The sequence below is a fragment of the Carlito syrichta genome, unplaced genomic scaffold, assembly GCF_000164805.1.
Source record: "Carlito syrichta isolate Samal-C Ts95f unplaced genomic scaffold, Tarsius_syrichta-2.0.1 Scaffold85561, whole genome shotgun sequence".
NCBI lineage: Eukaryota > Metazoa > Chordata > Mammalia > Primates > Tarsiidae > Carlito > Carlito syrichta.
Genome location: NW_007029657.1, coordinates 202,892 through 223,344, shown reverse-complemented (window position 1 = coordinate 223,344; position 20,453 = coordinate 202,892). Strand labels below are relative to the sequence as shown.

The window sequence follows — 20,453 nt, the reverse complement described above, 5'->3', positions numbered from 1 at the left end:
TGTAAGCTGAAACAAGTTCCCTAATGTTATAGACTTCAGTTTCTTCATCTATAAAATGAAATTTTTAAAAAGATGATTGCAGCCAGGCTCCGTGGCTCAGCCTGTAATCCCGCGCCTTTGGGAGGCTGAGGTGAGTGGATTGCCTGAGCCCGTGGGTTCGAGACCCGCCTGGGCAGCGAGACCTCATCCCTACAATAAATCAAAAAATCAGCCGGGCGTGGTAGCGCATGCCTGTAGTTCTGGCTACTTGGAAGGCTGAGGCGGAAGGATCGCCGGAGCCCAGCAGGTTGAGCTGTGGTGGCCGGGAGCAGCCGCTGCACTCCAGTCTGGGCGACAGAGTGAGACTACAACTCAAAAAAAAAAGATGATTGCCAGGATCCCCTCCACTTCCATGATTCTGAGATAAAATCAGTAATCATTTACTGAATACCCATTATCAGAGACTACATTCAGAAACATGCCCAGGACAGGCAGAACTAATGTTTAGTGATAGTAATCTGAACAGAAAAACTTTCTGGGATGATGAAAAATCTGTGTCTTGGTGGGGGGTTTCCTCATGAATTTATGAATCCTTGAAACCTATGAACTCTGTACATTAAGATCTTAGCATTTTGTACTTTGTAATTATACCTCAAATCTAACTAACTTAAAAGTTTTTAGAGTAAACCTCTCTACCTGGTAACAGATCACAAAACCCAACATTCTTTAATACTTTTGAAAGAGCTTTTTCAAAAACTACCATTTTAATTCATATGATTTTCTTTAAATTTCTTATACTGATGCTGAGCTAGAACTTAGCAACAATTCTCCATTTGTATTAGCTAAGTTTTGAAGCTCACAAGTATGTAATTTAGAAAAAGAGATAAATAGAAGCCACAGTTTAATATAGGAACCCAGAGCTCTCTTGGATATTAATATATATACTTATGCACTAAGACCATAACATTTCTGTTAAGGAGAGTAGTTATTTCTTACTCTTTCTAAACAAGTAATAACAAAGATTCTAAACTACATAAAATGTATTCTAAACATCATCCCTGCCTGTTGTGAACTATTTTTTTTAACACTTTTTTTTTTTTTTGAGTTGGAGTCTTACTCTGTTGCCCAGGCCAGAATGCAGTGGCATGCTCACAGCCACTGTAGCCTCAACCTGCTGGACTTAGACAATTTTCCTGCCTCAGTCTTCCAAGTAGTTGGAAACTACAGGCATGCACCATCACACCCAGCTAATTTTTCTTGATTTATTGTAGAGATAAGGTCTCATCAGGTTGCCCAGGCTGGTCTCGAACTTGTGGGCTTAGGCAGTCCTCTCACCTCAGCCTCCCAAAGTGCAAGAATTGTAGATGTGAGCCACTGTACCCAGTCTGGTTTTTTTTTTATATTACCTTCTAAATTAGTGCTATCCAATAAAAATATAAAGTAAGCCACATATGTAATTTAAAATTAGTAGTATCCAAATTAGGAGAGCAAAAAGTATCAGATAAAACTAATTTTAATATATTTAACTCAATGTAGCCAAAGTATTATCATTTCAAATTTTCAATTAAAAAATTGAGATATTTTACATTGTTTTTTCCTACCAAATGTTTAAAATTCAGTGCAAATTTTGCACATAATAGCACATCTCAAGTGCTCAGTAGCCATTCGTGGGCAGAGCAATCCTAGAAGATATATTGTTTTTACCCTTTTACATTTAGATCTATGTTCCAGTTGAAAATGAGTTTTGAAGTACAGTGTGAGGTAGGAATCTAAATGAGTATTCAGTTGATCCAGTACCAGTTTATTGAAAAGACAGTACTGTCTTTGCTGTTCTGTGCTGCCTTGGTCTAAAAGTGCCCACATATATGTGAGTTTGTTTCTGTATTCTGTGCCATTTGTCTGTCTATACTTGCATCAGTACTACACTATCCTAATTACTATAATTTTTGTAATAAGTTCTGATATCTAGTAGGGAGGAATTTCTCTTTTATTTTTTAGATTCAAGGGATACATGTGCAGATTTTTTATATAAGTATATTGCATGATGGTGAGATTTGGGCTTCTGTGGAGCCCATTACCCAGTAGTGGACATGGACACGGTCCCCAGTAGGTAATTTTTCAACCCTTACCCTCTCCTTTAGGAGTATTCCAGTGTCTGTTTCAGTTTTCTGTTTCTGTGATAATTTGGTGGTCTCTAGTTGCATCCATGTTGCTACAAGGACATTATTTTTATCTTTTTTGTGGCTCTGTGGTATTTCATGATATATATGTACCACATTTTTTTTATCCAGTCCACCATTGAGGAGCATCTAGTTTGGTTCCCTGTTTTTGCTATTGTGAATAGTACTGTGATGAACATGTCAGTGCAGGTGTCTTTTTGGTAATTTGTGCTCCTTTGAGTATATACCCAGTAATGGGATTGCCGAGTCCAATGGTAAATCTATTTTTAGTTCTTTGATCCAAACCACCACTTTCCAGAGGGGTTAAACTAGCTTTCATTCCTACCAACAGTATAGGTACATTGGTAGGGAAAAATTTCTTACAAAAGTCTTGGCTATTGTTCACTCTTTATATTTTCATATAAATTATAGTCAGCTTGTTGGGTTGCCCAAAAATATATTAGGATTTTGATTGAGGTTGAATTGAATCTAAATATCAGTTTGAGGAGATCACTTATTTTTAATATCTGTTCATCTGATGCTGTCATCTGAGTAGAATATGGACATGTTTGTGCCTTCTAGACCCTGCTACCTTTCTTATTCTGGGGTAGAAGCAGCTGACTGAGAGTTTCAACCCTCAGAGCTTTGGTAGGAACCAATGGAGGACACACTCCTCCTTTTTGCAGGGACATTTCTCAAGGGCAGAAAGTTCCTGGCATGGTTCTGGAATCCTAGGATGAAGAAAAATGAAGTCTGGGAGGAACCAGACTGAAAAAAAAAACCACAATCAAAATAAAAACTGGGCTGGGCGCGGTGGCTCATGCCTGTAATCTCAGCATTTTGGGAGGTGGAGACAAGAAGATTGCCGGAGTCCAGGGGTTCAGGACCAGCCTGGGCAACCTGGCAAGACCTAGTTTCTATAATAGATCAAGAAATTAGCTGGGCATGATGGTGCGCATCTGTGGTTCCAGCTGCTTGGAAGGCGGAAGCAGAAGCATCACCTAAACCCAGCAGGTCGAGGCTGTGGTGGCTGTGAGCATGCCACTGCACTCCAGCCTGTGCAACAGTGAGTCTCCGACTCAAAAATAAAAGTAAAATAAAAACTGAGTCCCCTTTATCTACAACAGGAGCCCTATGCCCTATGTATGAGTTTGCAGAGGTCACCCCTTCTTACACTCACTTGAACCCAGGGCAGATCAACAGGACTTAACTTCCATGAGAACATATTAGATGCTTTCCTCTTCTCACTCTCTTCTACCATCTCTGGACCTGCAGTTTACTCTTTGGTTGTAGACCAAGTCTCATAGAGAAGCTAGATAGATGTAGAGGCCCATGCAGGCTGGCTGATCAGGCAGGCGAGGAAAGGAACAGGCTGTCTAGAAAAATGAAATAGCTGGCCTCTTAAGAGGATTAACAAGATGAGGATGAAGGTAAAAAACAGATAGTAGTAAGAGAACCAGGATCTGGTCAGGGGAAAAGGGTCCTGTAACTTACCAGGGCTGAATGTTGGTTTGCCATCGTCTTGCATTTTCTGTGACCACCAGGTCAGGCTGCTGGGAACGCACAGTCCTTGCAATTCTGAACTGTACCAGAACTGTCCCAGTTGTAGAGAAACCATCTTTCCAGAATGAGATTTGTGAATCGTCATGTCTAGTTGGGGGTAACTGGATTGGGGGTGGGGACTAGATTACATGGGACTAGAAATAAGGGCTAGAAGGAGGAGCAGGAGGAATGATAGAAGGGTCTTTGGAAAGAGGAGCCTGATAAACAGGGTGGTAACCTATGGATTGTCTGGAAGTAACAAAGAAAGAGCTAGGCGGGAAGTCCCTGGAGGTAGGGTAATGGGAAAGGATGACTTTAGTTAGAGAGGGGAGGTAGATAGGGCAGGAAACCGCATGACCTGGATGGCCCTGGAGAGGAGACTGAGGGTGGGAAGGTTGAGAAGAATTGGGAGGAAGGACAGCTGGATGACAAGAGTGGGAAGGAACAGAGAGACGCGGTGGCTGGGATCGACAAATTGGAGGTAGCTTTCTTGTCATTTTTTAAAATGAGAGTTCTAGTCCAAACGAGTCAAAATGAGTGTGATGTGCCCAGACCTACACCAGCATTATTTTCCTGGAGCATTCCATAATGGAATACTTATTGTGAAATGTACATGCCCCTCCCTTTTGGTCTAGTGAATAGGCCCACCAATCAGGGAAATAGTTCCAGTTTCTGGGTGTTAGAGTGATCATGGGAAATAGCAAAGAGAAGAGATGGGTCTGTAATATTAGTACTTGTTGAAATACCATGTAGTTTTGCCCCTTAGAAAGCACAGATTATCAGAGGTCTAGGATGGAGTTGAGGATTGGGACCTAAGACAGTGATTCTGAAGCAGGAATTGGGAAAATGGGAAGAAGTCAGTACCTCAGTCTCTTTAGCCTGTTCAGAACCCTTTCACATCATTTACATCACTGCACGAATATGCATGATTGGAAAAGAGATGTTATGCCCATTTTACCAATGAGAACACTGGAGACCAGAGAGGGATTACCATAGGCAGGCAGTGGATGGCAAAGCAGGTGAAACTAGTACTTGTAAGCAGGGGACAGATAGGAGGAGCACAAAATGGCACCAAGCACTGACCATCTATGGAACAGGATCCTATAGGGGGTGCTTCAGAGCAAAACTTTACTTTTTGTAGCTTACCTCTTGGTTCCTGTGGTCCTTTGGTTTGATGTCTTACTATTAACTGGAACCAAAAACATAGAGCCAAAGTGGGTAGGATGACTACCCATTGAAACCATGCTCCAAAGAGGTAAAGAAACCAGAGACTAACAGAAATCTTGCGTTTGCAGAATGGAAGATAAACAATTTGCTGAAATTCCTCCTCTTGTAAGATTAAAAAAACTGGCTGAAATTGGTTAAAACCAATATGGCTGACTAGAGTATATACAGAATGAGCTTGCTGATGTCACAGCCCACATTTCCACTGCATGTTTCATACTAACTCCCCCCGAATTTACACATGGGGCCCGTGAAGAGATAACTGCACATTCCTAAGGACTTTCCAGATGTCCCCCTTCCTCCCACCAATTACCTGCTAATTCCAGAATCTTCCCTCTAAGCCTTTTCTCGTAAAAGTACAGCCTTAAGTCCAGCACAGAGAGACAGATTTAAGCCAGACTCCTCTCCTTGTTGGTTGGTCTGCAATAAAAAACTTTTCTCAAAAACCTGGTGTCATAGAGCTGGCTTCTAACACACAGGGCAGCAAGACCCCTTTGCTTGGTAACAATTCCAGCACCCAGGTGAGATGAAGCCTGGCGGAGGTAATCAGCAGAGTATAGACCCCCTTCACCAATCCTGAGGAGCCACTAGATAGACCCTTTTGTCTAGTAACTCAGCTGTAGACTGCTTGCCCGCCATGGCGCTCCAGGCTCCGTTGGCACTACTCTCTTTGGGGGAAATAAGCTCATTCTGGATTAGACTTAACTTCTGGTGAGTCAAAGATATTAATAATAATAGCTGCCATTTATTGAATGTTTATCATATACAAAGCACTGTGTTAGTTGTGTTTTTAAAACTTTATTTATTCCTTAAACTATTAAAATTTTAACAGATTTAGTTTAAAAATCTGACTGGGGCCGGGCTCGGTGGCTCAGCCTGTAATCCCGCGCCTTTGGGAGGCTGAGGTGAGTGGATTGCCTGAGCCCGCGGGTTCGAGACCCGCCTGGGCAGCGAGACCTCATCTCTACAATAAATCAAAAAATCAGCCGGGCGTGGTAGCGCATGCCTGTAATTCCGGCTACTTGGAAGGCTGAGGCGGAAGGATCGCCAGAGCCCAGCAGGTCGAGGCTGCGGTGGCCGGAAGCGGCCACTGCACTCCAGTCTGGGTGACAGAGTGAGACTTCCACTCAAAAAAAAAAAAAAAAAATCTGACTGGGCCCAGTGGCTCATATCTAGAATCCAAGCACTTTGGGAGGACGGTATGGGAAGAACGCTTGAGCCCATGAGTTTGAGACCAGTCTGGGCAACATAGCAAGACCTTTTCTCTATTTAAAAAAAAAAAAAATGACAGGGTGTGGTGGCTTAAGCCTGTAATCCCAGCACTTTGGGAGACCGAGGCCAGAGGATTGCCTGAGTCCAAGGGTTTGAGACCAGCCTAGGCAATTTGGTGAGACCTCATCTCTACAATAAATAAGAAAATTAGCCGGATGTGGTGGCATGTGCCTGTAGATCCAGCTACTTGGAAGGCTGAGGTGAAAGGATCGCCCTGAGCCCAGCATGTCAAGGCTGTGGTGGCCGTGAGCATGCCACTACACTCCAGCCTGAGTGACAGAGTGAGACTCTGACTCAAAAAAAGAAAAACTAGCCAGGCATGGTGGCACATACTTGCAGTCCCAGATACTCAGGAGGCTAAGGAGGATGACTCCCTTCAGCCAAAGAGTTAGAGACTGCAGTAAGCTGTGATTATGTCTCCAGTCTGGGCAAGAGTGAAATCCTAACAACCCCCCCCCCCCGCAAAAAAAAAAAGTTCTAACTGGCTTTTATTAGCAATTCATGAATTGGGTGCATCTCATGTAAAGGTTTAGGAAAGACACTCCAATGAACCTAGTAGAGGAGGTAGCTTTATAGGCAGAAAAGGGTTGAAGAAAGCAGAAATAGGGAACAAAAGCAGATTGGTCATTTTATTATTATTATTTATTTTATTTTATTTTATTTTATTGAGTTGGAGTCTCACTCTGTCGCCCAGGCTGAAGTGCAGTGGCATGCTCACAGCCACCGCAGCCTCGACCTGGGGTTCAGGAAATCCTTCCACCTCAGCGTTCTGAGTAGCTGCAACTACAGGCATGCGCTACCACACCTGGTTTACATTTTGATTTATTGTAGAGACAAGGTCTCACCAAGTTGCCCAGGCTGCTCTTGAACCCCTGGACTCAGGCAGTTCTCTTGCCTCAGCCTCCCAAAGTGCTGGGATTACAGGATTGAGCCACTGCGCTTGGCAGAGATCGGTCATTTTAAAGTCACTTGCCTAATAGAGTTAAAGCAGAGGGAACTTCTTTATGAGGCCCGCTCCTTCTGATTGGTTGCAGTGAATCCCCAGACCTTTTGTGAAAACTGATTTCAAAGTAGTTTGTGAAGTATATGGCACCTAGAATGCGTGACTCCATTGTGGTTTGATCTGGTCTGCTAGGTCTAGTGCAGGAACTCAATCTAAAACAATGGTCTCTTATAATCAATTAATAAGACCAAGGATCTATTAGCTCCTTTTGTTGATAAGGTAATTGAGGTTTATTGATAAGTGATTCATGCTAACGGTTACATTGCTAAGTAGCAAGCCAGGAAGGTGATCTAATACTTATCTAATTTCTAAGGTTCATACATTTAAACACTTGATTTTCCTACTAATTTTTTTCATATTTCATTTTCTTAAACTGAGGTATAACTTAATGCAGTTTAATTAATTTTTACATATGTGTCTGTTAACAAGCATCTAGATCAAGATATAGAACAATTCCAGCGCTTCAAAAGATGCCCTTATGTGCCCCTTCCTGGTTAGTACCCAACCAAGGGTAACCACTCTTGACCTATGCTCTCTTTTGTGTCTAACTTCTTTTCACTTAGTGTTGTCTGAGGTTGGTCCATATTGTTACTTGTATCAGTAGTTCTTGTATAGTGTTCTGCTATATAAATAGATCATGATTTATTTACCTGTTTTCCTGTTAATGGACATGTGAGTTCCCAACTTTTGGTTATTACAAATAAAACAAAAAGCATTTTATTTGTAAAGATTTTTTCTTAATGTTAGGTTTAAGTTTTAAAAAGTTGGAATATTTTTCCACATAGTTATACACATTTGTCAAAACAAGTGTTTGTTTTAACTTGGAAGTTAGGATCATATAGGAGTTCTTGATTTCGTCAATATGAAATAACCTAGTAAGTCAAGTACACTCAAGAGCCTTGATAACTATTCTTTGCTTTTAAAAAGAGTTCACTTATAACAAGTAAACACAGTTGAAGCTATCTAGCTTTACACCAATACAAATATGTTACTACTGGAAATTTTTTGTCTGAAACACAAATCAGACAGTATCAGTGCCACAGCTGAGGGCATTTCTGACTTTGTAAGTTGTATGTATATCTGAAAATACTTATGTTTCAAATAAATGCCAAATCCTTATAACAGTGCTATTTATTCTCATATCATGTATATTTGTTATTGTATGTTTTTCCTTCTTCAAAGAAATGTGTCTTTAAAAGAAGCATGATTTTGTCAAACTAAAATAAGCAAAAGAATCAGAATGCAATTTAAAGAAAGTTTATTCATGCACAGGGGCTGAGGGCTGCAGTCCAGGATACACCTCCAGTTTGCCTTGAGTAGTACTTCAAAGAATTAAGGAGGCACAATTTTTAAAGAATAAAAGGACTGCTGGGGATGGTACCTCATGCCTATAATCCCAACGTTTTGGGAGGCCGAGGTGCAAGGGTTGCCTGAGCCCAGGGGTTCAAGACCAGCATGGGCAACTTGGTGAGACCTTGTCTCTACAATAAACCAAAAAACTAGCCGGGCATGGTGGCACATGCCTGTACTTCCAGCTACTTGGAAGACTGAGGCAGAAGGGTCGCCTGAGTCCAGCAAATCAAGGCTGCGATGGCTGTGAGCATAGCACTGCACTCTAGCCTGGGCGACAGAGTGAGACTCTGACTCAGTGAATAAAAAGACATATCAGGAGGCATACCTCTCCCACCCCACCCCCAATGGGCGGTGACTCAAACTTGTTATCCCAGCCCTTTGGGAGGTGGAGGTTAGAGTATTGCCTGAGCCTAGGGGTTTGAGACTAATCTGGGCAAATTGGTGAGACCATCTCTACAGTAAATCAAAAAGATAACTGGGTGTGGTGGCACGTGACTGTAGTTCCAGCTACTTGGAAGACTTGAGGCAGAACAGAAGGACTGCCTGAGCCCAGCAAGTCAAGGCTACAGTGACCATGATTGTGCCACTGTACTCCAGTCTGGACAATAGAGTGAGACACTGACTCAAAAAAAAAGAGAGGGGACAGTTACAAAAGTTGTGCTTCAGGAATTCTCATTAGCTTACAGAAATAACATTGGTTAGTGATTGCCTATATATTATTGAACTATAGGGCATATGGCATTTTATGGCCACTTGGTATCAGTTAATCTAGAACTGGCACTGCAGGTAACTTCAAGAGGTAATTATTTAGCTCAAGGGAGAGCTACATAATTATCAGACCCAAAAAGGGCCGGCATTCCCCAGATTAAAGTTGTTTTCTTTCTCAATTCTATAAAGTCTTAATTTATTTGCTATATATATATATGCACTGCTTCATGTTAATGAACGTGTATAGTCATGTAAAGTTTCAGCAATTATAAAGTAGAAAAATAAATGATGACGCCTTAATTTTAGTGCCTCAGAAACTTTAGCATGAAAATCAGCTTCCTTCATGATGTAGTTATATTGACGCTAGCAAAATGTCATATTCTTTTATAAGGTAGTCTTGATACGATTCTGGTTTTACTGTAGTGGGATTCACAATTATATATAATAAACATTTCTACATCTAAATTAAACAAAATGTACATATCTCTGTATTTCTGTTCATAATTCAAGTACTCCATCTGCACTCCAGCCTTGGCAACGGAGTGAGACTCCAACTCAAAAAAAAAAAAAAGACTGGGCTCAGTGGCTCAACCTGTAATTCCAGCACTTTGGGAGGCCGAGGCCAGTGGATTGCCTGAACCTGCAGGTTCAAGACCAACCCGGGCAATTTGGTGAGACCTCATCTCTACAATAAAAAAAAAAATCAAAACAATTAACCAGATGTGATAACTCGTACCTGTAGTCTGGCTACTTGGAAGGCTGAGGTGGAAGGATCACTGGAGCCCAGCAGGTCGACAGTGGGGTGGCCGTGAGTGTGCCACTGCACTCCTGCCTGGTCGACAGAGTGAGACTCCAACTCAGGGAAAAAAAAAGTTCAACAATAGAGGATTTATCTTAAATAAATACTATTATATAACCATTAAAATTGTTGTGTATATATAGATATAGAAAAGAGTTTGCATAAACAGTTTTGAACTTGATTAGCAAGTTCAGCAGTTTCCTAATGCAAGTATTTGTTGGTCGCAAATCTACCAGGAAGAAAAACGAATTCTAGAAAGCTGCCACACAATACAAGCATTCTACAATTTACCAAAGGGTTGTGTTTCAAAAGTTGGCTGTTTGAAATTCTGAACACATTTTCCCAAAGAAACAATGTTATAAATACTTTGGGCCCAAGTCAACCTACATAAAACAGCCTTTATTTTTCCCATGGAATTCTTGGAGTACATGTAGTATCTATACTTCGCTGTCTACTTCTATTTATGATTATTTTATGAGTGAACTACATCTTGAGTTCCAATTAGAGCCACCCAAAACTGATCTTCCTTCAGTAGAGTTGGGAATTGGGAGGATATTGGTATGTTAAACATAGCATAGCTTTATATATTAACTAAACTTCTGGTCATTGGCAACTTGTTAACTAAGTCTTCAGAAAGGAGGATAGATGTCTGCATCTTCCCATATCTCCAAGACTATAGGATGAAAACAAGATTTCCTTCAGAAGTTAGGAACTGTTTGTGGTTGTCTTTCTTTTTTATTTATTTTTTAATTCTAAAAGCAATACATATCCATTTGAAAGCACCCACTTGGCCAGGAGTAGTGGCTCAAGCCTGTAATCCCAGCACTTTGGGAGGCCAAGGTGAGGGGATTGCCTGAGCCCATGGGTTAGAGAACAGCCTGGGCAACTTGGCGAGACCTCATGTCTACAGTAAATCAAAAAATTAGCTGGGCATGGTAGTACGTGCCTGTAGTTCTGGCTACTTGAAAGGCTAAGGCGGAAGAATTGCCTGAGCCCAACAGGTTAACGCTGGGGTGGCAGTGAGTGTGCCACTGTACTCCAGCCTGGGTGGCGGAGTGATACTCCAACTCCAAAAAGAGAAAAGAAAGAAAACACCTACGTAATTAAAAGTAAAGGGAGTATCCTTAGCTTGTTATCAAATAGTTCTGAAAACTGTGTGGTTCAGGTACCTATACAAAACAGATAAAGCAAGTATGGCCTAAAAAATACCAGTTGGTAAATAAAGATGAAAGTTTATAAGGTTGTTCATATAATTTCTACTTTTCTGTAACTTTGAAAAATTCAGAACAAAAATGTGGTGTTAAAAATCTTAGCAGGAGTATTCCCTTTATTTTCAATCTCCAGCCCTATTCTCACCAAATAGAAAAGTTCTGTTAATAGTATATAGTTTGTATCTTTCAAGCATGTTTTTAAAATCCATTTACAAGCATATAATTGTTTACATAAATGGAATCACAGTATAAAGAAGATTATACTACATTTACTGATTTTCTACTTGCTTTTTATTTATTTATTTATGTATTTATTTATTGAATTAGAGTCTCACTCTGTCGCCCAGACTGGAGGGCAGTGGCACGCTCCCGGCCACCGCAGCCTCAACCTGCTGGGCTCTGGCGATTCTTCTGCCTCAGCCTTCCAAGTAGCTGGAACTATAGGCGCGCACTACCATGCCCGGCTAATTTTTTGATTTATTGTAGAGATAAGGTCTCGCCAAGTTGCCCAGGCGGGCCTCGAATCCGCGGGCTCAAGCAATCCACTCACCTCAGCCTCCTAAAGCGCGGGATTACAGGCTGAGCCACCGAGCCCGGCTTTACTTGCTTTTTAAATTTAACACTATATATTGGTTTTCTTTTGCAGCCTGACAAGTGACCACAAACTTAGTGACTTAGAACAACCCAGATTTATTAAAGTTCTAGAGGTCAGAATTCTGAAATGGGTTTCGTTGAGCTAAAGTCAGTGTTGGCTGGGCTCCATCTCTTCTGAAGGTTCCAGGGGGATTCAGTTTTCTTGCCTTTTCCGTCTTCTAGAGGTGTCTTGCATTCCTTGTTCCATGACCCTTTCTTCCATCTTCAAAACCAATAGCTTAGTATCTTGATGTATCTCTCTCTCTCTGATTCTTCAGCCTCTCTCTTTTAAGGACCCTGTGATTACACTGGACCCACCTAGATAATCCCCAGCTCAAGATCCTTAATCATATCTCTAAAGTCCCTTTTTCTACACAAGGCAACAAACTGGCATTCTGGAGATTAGGATATGGACATCTTTGGAACACCACTATTTTGCCTACCACACAGCATATTGTGGCTATCTTGCTTTATCAGAATATATAAATCTAACATTATCTTTAACTGGATAGAACTGATACCAAATTTATTTCACATGTCTGATGAAATTCCCATTTTTATGCTACATAAATTTTACTGCTGTGAACATTTTTTGTGCATATCTGTGTGAGTATGTGAAAGTACCTGTGGGATGAATTTTTTTTTTTTTGAGTTGGAGTTTCACTCTTGTCACCCAGGCTGGAGTGCAGTGGCACGATCACAGCCACCGCAGCTCAACCTGCTGGGCTCAGGCAATCCTTCTGCCTCAGCCTTCCAAGTCGCTGGAACTACAGACACACGCCACCATGTCCGGCTAGTTTTTCTGATTTATTGTAGAGATGAGGGCTCACCGAGTTGCCCAGGCTGGTCTTGAACCAGCGGACTCAGGCAATCCTCTCACCTCGGCCTCCCAAAGTGCTGGGATTACAGGCTGAGCCACCGCACCCAGCTAGGTTTTTAAAACTGAAATTGCTGGGTCAAAGGTGTTAAAAGTTAAACTTTAGCATATTAAAATGTTAAGAGTTTATGTGAGCAGCACTTCCAGAGTCGGGCAGCTCCAAATCAGAATTGCTTGGGGTTCCACTGAAGGAAACTGAGGGGAAGGCTTTTATGGGGAAAATGCAGAAGTAAAGCAGAGAAATTATCTGATTAGTTTGAGCACTTGCCTTTTTTTGGCCTGTCAGTGGGAAGGGGTCAAGAAAATATGACTAATGCCCAGTTGGCCCCTGTGAGTGACTGAGCTTAAGTTTCATTTTCTTTAAAATTTAGTTTTAGTTTGCTTAAGTAGCGCCCAGAGCTTTAGAGCCTCCTCAGTCTAAGGACCTCCCATTTGGTTATTTTAACAAAAGGTAAATATATTATTGATTTGATAATACTGCCGAATTGCTCTCCAAATTATTGTACCAATTAACTGTATAGTCCCACAGCCAAGCCTATTTCCTCACACTTTTGTCAAAATATTGTATTTGTGTGTGTGTGTGTGTCAGGGTCTCTGTCACCCAGGCTGGAGTGCAGTGGCATGATCACCATTCACCACAGCTTCAACTTCCTGGGTTCAGTAAATCCTTGTCTCAGGCTCCTAGGTGGCTTGTATAGGTGCACTCCACCACACATGGCTAATTTTTGAGTGCTGGGATTACAGACATGAGCCACTGCACTGCACCTGGCCAACAATCTTTTAATATTTTTTTCAATAGATGGGTTAAAATTATGTTAATACAAATTGCACTTTCATGATAAAAAATGAGGTTGAGCATTGTTGTATTACTTTCTTTTAGAATTTTCTAGATTAAACATTTTGAACCCTAAAGAGTAATATATTTCATGATGTACTCATGAGAATTGGGGTATATGATGCTTACATTTATTTAAAAGCATGTTTATTCCCTGCTAAATTCACTTAAAATAAATATACATTAAAATTTAATGGTTTTCAAAAATATTCTTTAGTAATAATTATCAAGGTTTCTATTTTCTTAATTTGTTTTTTATTTATTTTAAAGATGTGGGGTATAGTTCAGGATTAGGTAGATAAGATGTCATCAAACAGGTAAAGTTTGGGCTTCCCTTTGGTCCCCACTTCACCTGGTTTGAGATCAGGTACTCTTATTGATGTTATGTCCTCCCTGTAATAATTACCAAGATGATAAATATTTTACTGAGGGGACCCAAAAAAACCAGAATTATCTTTTGGAGGGCAGGCCCTTTGTACTACACTTGGAATTTGTTCCTCTGGATCAAATGGTCAACCAAAGTTTTTATCTAAAAGTTTTAAGGTTACGTCATGATTTGCTGAAGGAGTGTCCTGAGTTGTAGCAAACAGGTTCTTCCACCATGACAATGCATCTGCCTGCACTGCATTGAGTGTTCAGCAATTTTTGACCAAAAATGGCATGAACCCTGTGCCCCACCCTCCCCATTCACCCCACCTTGCCCATTCAGCCACTTTTTTTTGTTTCCCTGGATAAAAAATGTCCTCAGAGGGAAACATTTTGCCAATGTGAAAGAGGTGAAACAAAAAATGGCAGAAGCACTAAAAGACAATCAAATTGAGTTCAAAAGCTTTTTTTTTTTTTTTTTTTTTTTTTGAGTTGGAGTATCACTCTGTCGCCCAGACTGGAGTGCAGTGGCTGCTCCCGGCCACCGCAGCCTCGACCTGCTGGGCTCCGGCGATCCTTCCGCCTCAGCCTTCTGAGTAGCCAGAATTACAGGCATGCACTACCATGCCCAGCTAAGTTTTGATTTATTGTAGAGATGAGGTCTCACCAAGTTGTCCAGGCGGGTCTCAAACCCTCAGGCTCAGGCAGTCCACTCACCTCAGCATCCCAAGGCGCGGGATTACAGGCTGAGCCACCGAGCCCGGCTTCAAAATCTTTTTTGAGAAGTGAAAAAAGCATTTCGATAGGTGTATTGCATCAAACAGAGAGTACTTTGAAAGTGGTTGAAGCTTAAATGTGTAAAAATAAATACACAGTTTTTTATAAATGAATTTTGGGTCTTTTGGGGGTTCCCCCTCATATATTGGACTTTGGTGTTGGTTACATAAAATGTGATTACTTATTTATTTTCCTGTGTTTGTTTTGTGGTGTTAAAAAAAGAATTCTGAATTGGAATTTTTTTAACTCTAAAATTGCCGACTTTATAACATCAACTTTGAATTTGTGTCTGTATTACCTCCTTGCCACATCTGCCTTCCCTCACACTTTTAGAAAACCATCCAACAGCCGGGCTTGGTGGCTCAGCCTGTAATCCCAGCACTTTGGGAGGCTGAGGTGAGTGGATTGCCTGAGCCCGCAGGTTCGAGACCCGCCTGGGCAACTTGGTGAGACCTCATCTCTACAATAAGTCAAAAATTAGCCGGGTGTGGTAGCGCACACCTGTAGTTCCAGCTACTTGGAAGGCTGAGGCAGAAGGATCACCGGAGCCCAGCAGGTCGAGGCTGCAGTGGCCAGAAGCGGCCACTACACACCAGTCTGGGTGACAGAGTGAGACTCCAACTCAAAAAAAGAAAACCATCCAACAAAGCAAACTAGAAATAAAACCTGTATAATAAATACATGTAGATACAGAGAAATGTAATTTGGGATTATTTATGTCCCACCTTTAGTTGATTAGTCTTAAGGGACTCATTTCTGAAAGAAAAGTTTTACTCCCTGATTCAAACCTTTTTTAAAAAGTCCATGAAAACTTATTGCTTCTGGAGGTGGAGGCAGGGAAGCAACTGGGTAGCTAGAGTGGTGATGTCAAGAGCAGAAGGAGTTATTTTTATGTACAGTCCTTTTGGTATCTTAAAATTTTTTTAGTATGAAATTAGATCACCTGTTAAAAATAATCATGACTCTTAAATTCAGCTGAAAAAAAGTTTTTAAGTAATCATGTTTAAAGCCTTTTTTACAGTTGGCTCTCCTGTGACTCAAGTAACAGCTTGATGTCATTGAAATGTGGAAAGATAAGCCATCATATTTTTCCACATTAAAAATTGGTTTTGAAAGTAATTTTTATTTCTGTGTTGTTCCAACTTTAGTGTTATATATTACTGATGCAATGCCAATTCCTGCTTAGCTACACTTTGAAAGAAAAACACACGTCACCTACAACTTCTTTTTTTTTTTTTTTTTTGAGTTGGAGTCTCACTCTGTCGCCCAAACTGGAATGCAGTGACTGCTCCCAGCCACCGCAGCCTCGACCTGCTGGGCTCCAGCGATCCTTCTGCCTCAACCTTCCAAGTAGCTGGAACTCCAGGCATGTGCTACCACACCCAGCTAATTTTTTTTTTTTTTTTAAATTATAGAGATGAGGTCTCACCAAGTTGCCCAGGCGGGTCTTGAACCCGCGGTCTCAGGCAATCCACTCACCTCAGCCTCCCAAGGCGCTGGATTACAGGCTGAGCCACTGAGCCCAGCTCACCTACAACTTCTAAGGCTATGCTGACTCAAGTCTGTGCGTTTAATTCTGCCTTCCTCAAAAAGTCTCATTGAAATAACAAAAAAAAAAACAGAAGCACAGAGAACAAAGCCAAAAAAACTAAGAAATGCTAGAAGTGCGTGCACGGGGGTGGGGGTGGGGGGAACACATACTAAAAACTTCGTCTGCAAGACAGTGTTGGAAAAACTTCATTGAACTTTCAACTATCAATTCTTGTTCTCAAAAAAAAATTCACCTGAAGTGTTGATAATATCTGCCCTACCACGGTCTGCTTCCCATCAAAACCAGAAGTTTAAAGCTACAAGTACTGGGAACAAGTAAACCAGCCAACCAACAGAAAGCAAACCTAGATCTTGGCTCAACTTCAGGCTCCTTTGTTGGACTCTCCTACTCAATTCAGCAGGCTATCGGTTTTCCTCAGGACCCCATGGCTTCAGTTACCCTCCACCTGATGACAGTTTCCAAATCTCAATCTCCAGTCTAGTCATCACCACCACCTCTTATGTACATGAAGGTTTAGCCCCTAAATCAGAAAGGGAAGAGGCTTATAAACCTTCCTTCTTTTGCTACTTTCTTTTTCCTTTTCTGTGCCGTTGTTTGCTAATAATGTCAAATGGCATCATCAAATGTGGCTTATCCCCACTTCTGCCATTCAAGGTTTAAAAGCATTTTTGCCTGTCAGGGTAAAATACTTCCTTTGATCAACCACCTTTTGGCTAACATTTCTCTCTATTTTAGGTTGAATTCTCTTACCCGCCCCTGATTCCAGGAGAGGGACATGACAGCCACACTTTACCTGAAGAATGGAAATATTTGCCCTTCCTTGCCTTACCAGACGGCGCACACAACTACCAGGAAGGTATGTAACAAGACAGTGAAGCAATTAGGTGCTGTTTTTGAAAAAATTTGCCAAGACATCTTAGAGATTCTAAATACTTTGATAAAATAAAAACCTTTAGCCTATTATGACTATTCATAAAATATTTAAATGCTTGTTTGGAGGTAATTAGCCATGCACTAGAACGCCTCCAGAGGAGTGCCAGACTTACACAGGCCATGACTAGTTAACTTTGGCCACTCTCCTGCCAGGATCCCTAGCTAAATAAGTGCTTAACCAGAGCAGGACAGCTGCCACTGGGAGCACTTCCTACATTTACACCTCAGACTCCTCTCAGAGGCAGTTATCAACACCAGCTGCACCTTGCTCGGGACTCTAGCTACAGACTTACAGCGCTAGGTTAGTACTCCAGTGCCCACCTGGAAACAGCTGCAATTGTTTTCCCACCTTTGAGCCATTGCTGTCACAGTGCTCTGCTTGCAAGGTTGCCTACTTGCATGAGAACATGTTAACACCCTCAAAAAAGATAGTGCTGTGAATTTCTTACTGAGTTTCCTAAAACCCTGTATGAGTACTTTGCCTGACTTAATGAAGGACTATATTTTACCATGATATTAAGGACTCCACCAAAATGCTTTTTTGTTATTGTTGTTTTTTTACTTTTTTTTTTTTTTTTTTTTGAGATGGTGTCTCACTACGTTGCCCAAGCTGGGCTTAAACTCCTAGGCTCAAGCAATCCTCCATCTCAGCCTCCTGAATAGCTGGGATTACAGGTGTGAGCCACCACACCTGACTGTGTCACAATGCCTGGCAAAAGGATCGGTGCAAACATATAAAAAAAGTTGAATTAAGATTATATAATGAATGTTCTACAGATTTTCTTTTCTTTTTTAAGACAGGATCTCACTCTGTCACCCAGGTTGGAGTGCAGTGGTGTGATATGGTCGTAGCTCACTGCATCCTTGAACTCCTGGGCTCAAGCAATACCTCCTGCCTCAGCCTTCTGAGTAGCTAGGGCTTCAGGCACGTGCCACCATGCCCAGCTAATTTTTAATTTTCTTTAGAGATGAGGTCTCACTGTGTTGCTCAGACTAATCTTGAATTCCTGGCCTCAAGCAATCCTTCCACCTTGGCCTCCCAGACACGGACTATCGGTGTGAGACACTGTAACCTGTTCGAAAGTCAGTCACAGGCATCATGACACTTCACTTCTAAATACTTGAGGGTGCACCTCCTAAGAATAAGATCATTCCCCAGCATATCTTCTAGTATCATTATCACAGTTTAGAGATCTAACAGGAATTTCATAATGCTATTTAGTATCCAGTCTGTGTTCAAATTTCCCCAACTGTCCCCCAAATTTCTTTGATCCATTCAAGGTGCATGTGTTGCTATTGGATTTTTATGACTCTGTGCTTTCTTTTCATCTAGAACAATCCCCTAAAGATATTTTCTATAATTGTAGTTTCAGTTTCACCTGTTATGATTCAGCTTCTTGGGCTTTTTGTGATGGATATTGACCACAAAATAGTAAGACAAATTCTAAGAAACCAGTGGTATTGTGCTGGAAATAAGTACGACATGAGTTCCTTGTTATGTCATCATTTTTTAATAACTACATTAAGACTACTTCAAATTTTACTACTTGCTAATAAGGGTAGTTCACCTTGGTGTTTACATTTTTCTGTGTATCTCTTAGATACTGTGTTTTTTCACTTGCCACCCAGAAATGGAAACGGAGCCACAGTATATGGTATCTCTTGCTATCGACAAATTGAAGCCAAGGTACGATAGTTAATAGTGAAAAACAGAAAAAAAACCCAAATCCTTTCTTAGATGTTGGCCACTTAGGAAAACACATAGTATTTTTCATTGGTTGCCTGTGATGATGTAGTTTTTTATAAACAGTTTGTAGCTGTTTTTCCAATAGTACCGATTTATTCACATGAATGTTTTTACAAATTGACGTTGTGGCTATGATTGTATTTGTAGCATAATATTTTATACATTATTTTTAGATAGTGATACCTAGATTAATCAACTTGCATCTGAAATACTGTATTTAAATTTCAGGGTGTCTTTGAATTTTCTGTTTCTGGTGTTTGGTACATAACAGAAAAATGGGCTGAGCACAGTGGCTTGCACCTATGATCCCAGCACTTTGGGAGACTGAGGCAGGCGGATTGCTTGAGCCCAGGAGTTTGAGACCAGAATGGGCAACACAGCAAGACCTCGTCTCTACAGCAAATAAAAAAATAAGCCTGGCATGGTGGCACTTGTCTGTAGTCCCAGCTATTTGGGATGCTGCGGTGGAAGGATCACCTAAGCCAAGGAGATAGAGGCTGCCATGAGCTGTGATCATAGTGATTATGCCACTGCACTCCAGCCAGACAGAGTGAGATCAAAAAAAAAAAAACCAACTTAAAAAACAGAGTGGTAATGTTTGTGTGTATATTTGTGTTTCGTTTCTTAGAGATAGGTCTTGCTGTTTTGCCCAGACTGATCTCAAACTCCTCACCTCAACCTGGGATTACAGGCATGTGTATGCCACTGTGCCCAGCTCTCTGTGTGTGTGTGTGTGTGTGTGTTTTTAACACAGATGTAGTAGAATGCACTTACAGTAGCTTCCAGCTACTCACAAGTTTTCTTAGTTATCTGTAACTAAGAGTTTGATTATTCTTACATTTATCTACCTGCCTACTTAATGCCTGACTTACTACAATGACTCTAATTCAAATAAACCAAGATGGTGGCACCACCTTTCACGATTTGCTTATGTGTAGCACTGTTTTTGTGGTGGTGATAATCTCTATGAGTAAATAACTCTTCTGTAAGGTCAGTGATACTCTAAAGTAGTGAATAGTTCTCAGCCTCAGCTGCACATTGGAATCACCTGGAGAGCTTTAAAAGCTAGGATGACTGGATCCCACCTCATAGATTCTGATTTAATAATCTGGGAATGGGGGTAAGGGTGTCTTAAAAGCACCCCAGGTGATTCTACTGTGTAGTCAAGGTTGAGAACCAGTGCTCTAAAACTGGTTTTTAACCAGAATTACCTGAAGACTTAAAAAACAAAAACAAAAAACCTGTGCCTCCCTATCCTTTCATCCTGCTGACTGAATTATAATCTCTGGAATTTGAGCCTGGGCAGTTATAAATTTTAAAAACTTCCTCAAGTGAATGATTAACTTAGTAAATCTTTAAAAAATTGTTTTCTTTGTATAATGAAAATTTCAAATATGCAGATAAGTTAAGAACATAGTACAATGAACACCTGTGTACCCACCACCTCGATTCAACAACTGTTAATGTTCTACCTCATTTGCTC

At 41.0% G+C, this 20,453-nt stretch overlaps 1 protein-coding gene across 4 annotated transcripts in view; it reads left to right on the top strand.

The window, feature by feature from the left end:
* Positions 1–20,453, top strand: part of AVL9 (AVL9 cell migration associated) — a 73,559-nt gene that overhangs the window by 8,920 nt on the left and 44,186 nt on the right. For all 4 annotated transcript variants that reach the window (XR_002481906.1, XM_008056934.1, XM_021711771.1 and 1 more), the window contains exons 2-3: positions 17,026–17,146; positions 18,825–18,910. Coding sequence is in view for 3 of the 4 variants with exons in the window: in XM_008056934.1 (XP_008055125.1) it covers positions 17,026–17,146; positions 18,825–18,910 (207 nt within the window). In the remaining variant the exon portion in view is untranslated. The remainder of the gene's footprint in view (positions 1–17,025; positions 17,147–18,824; positions 18,911–20,453) is intronic.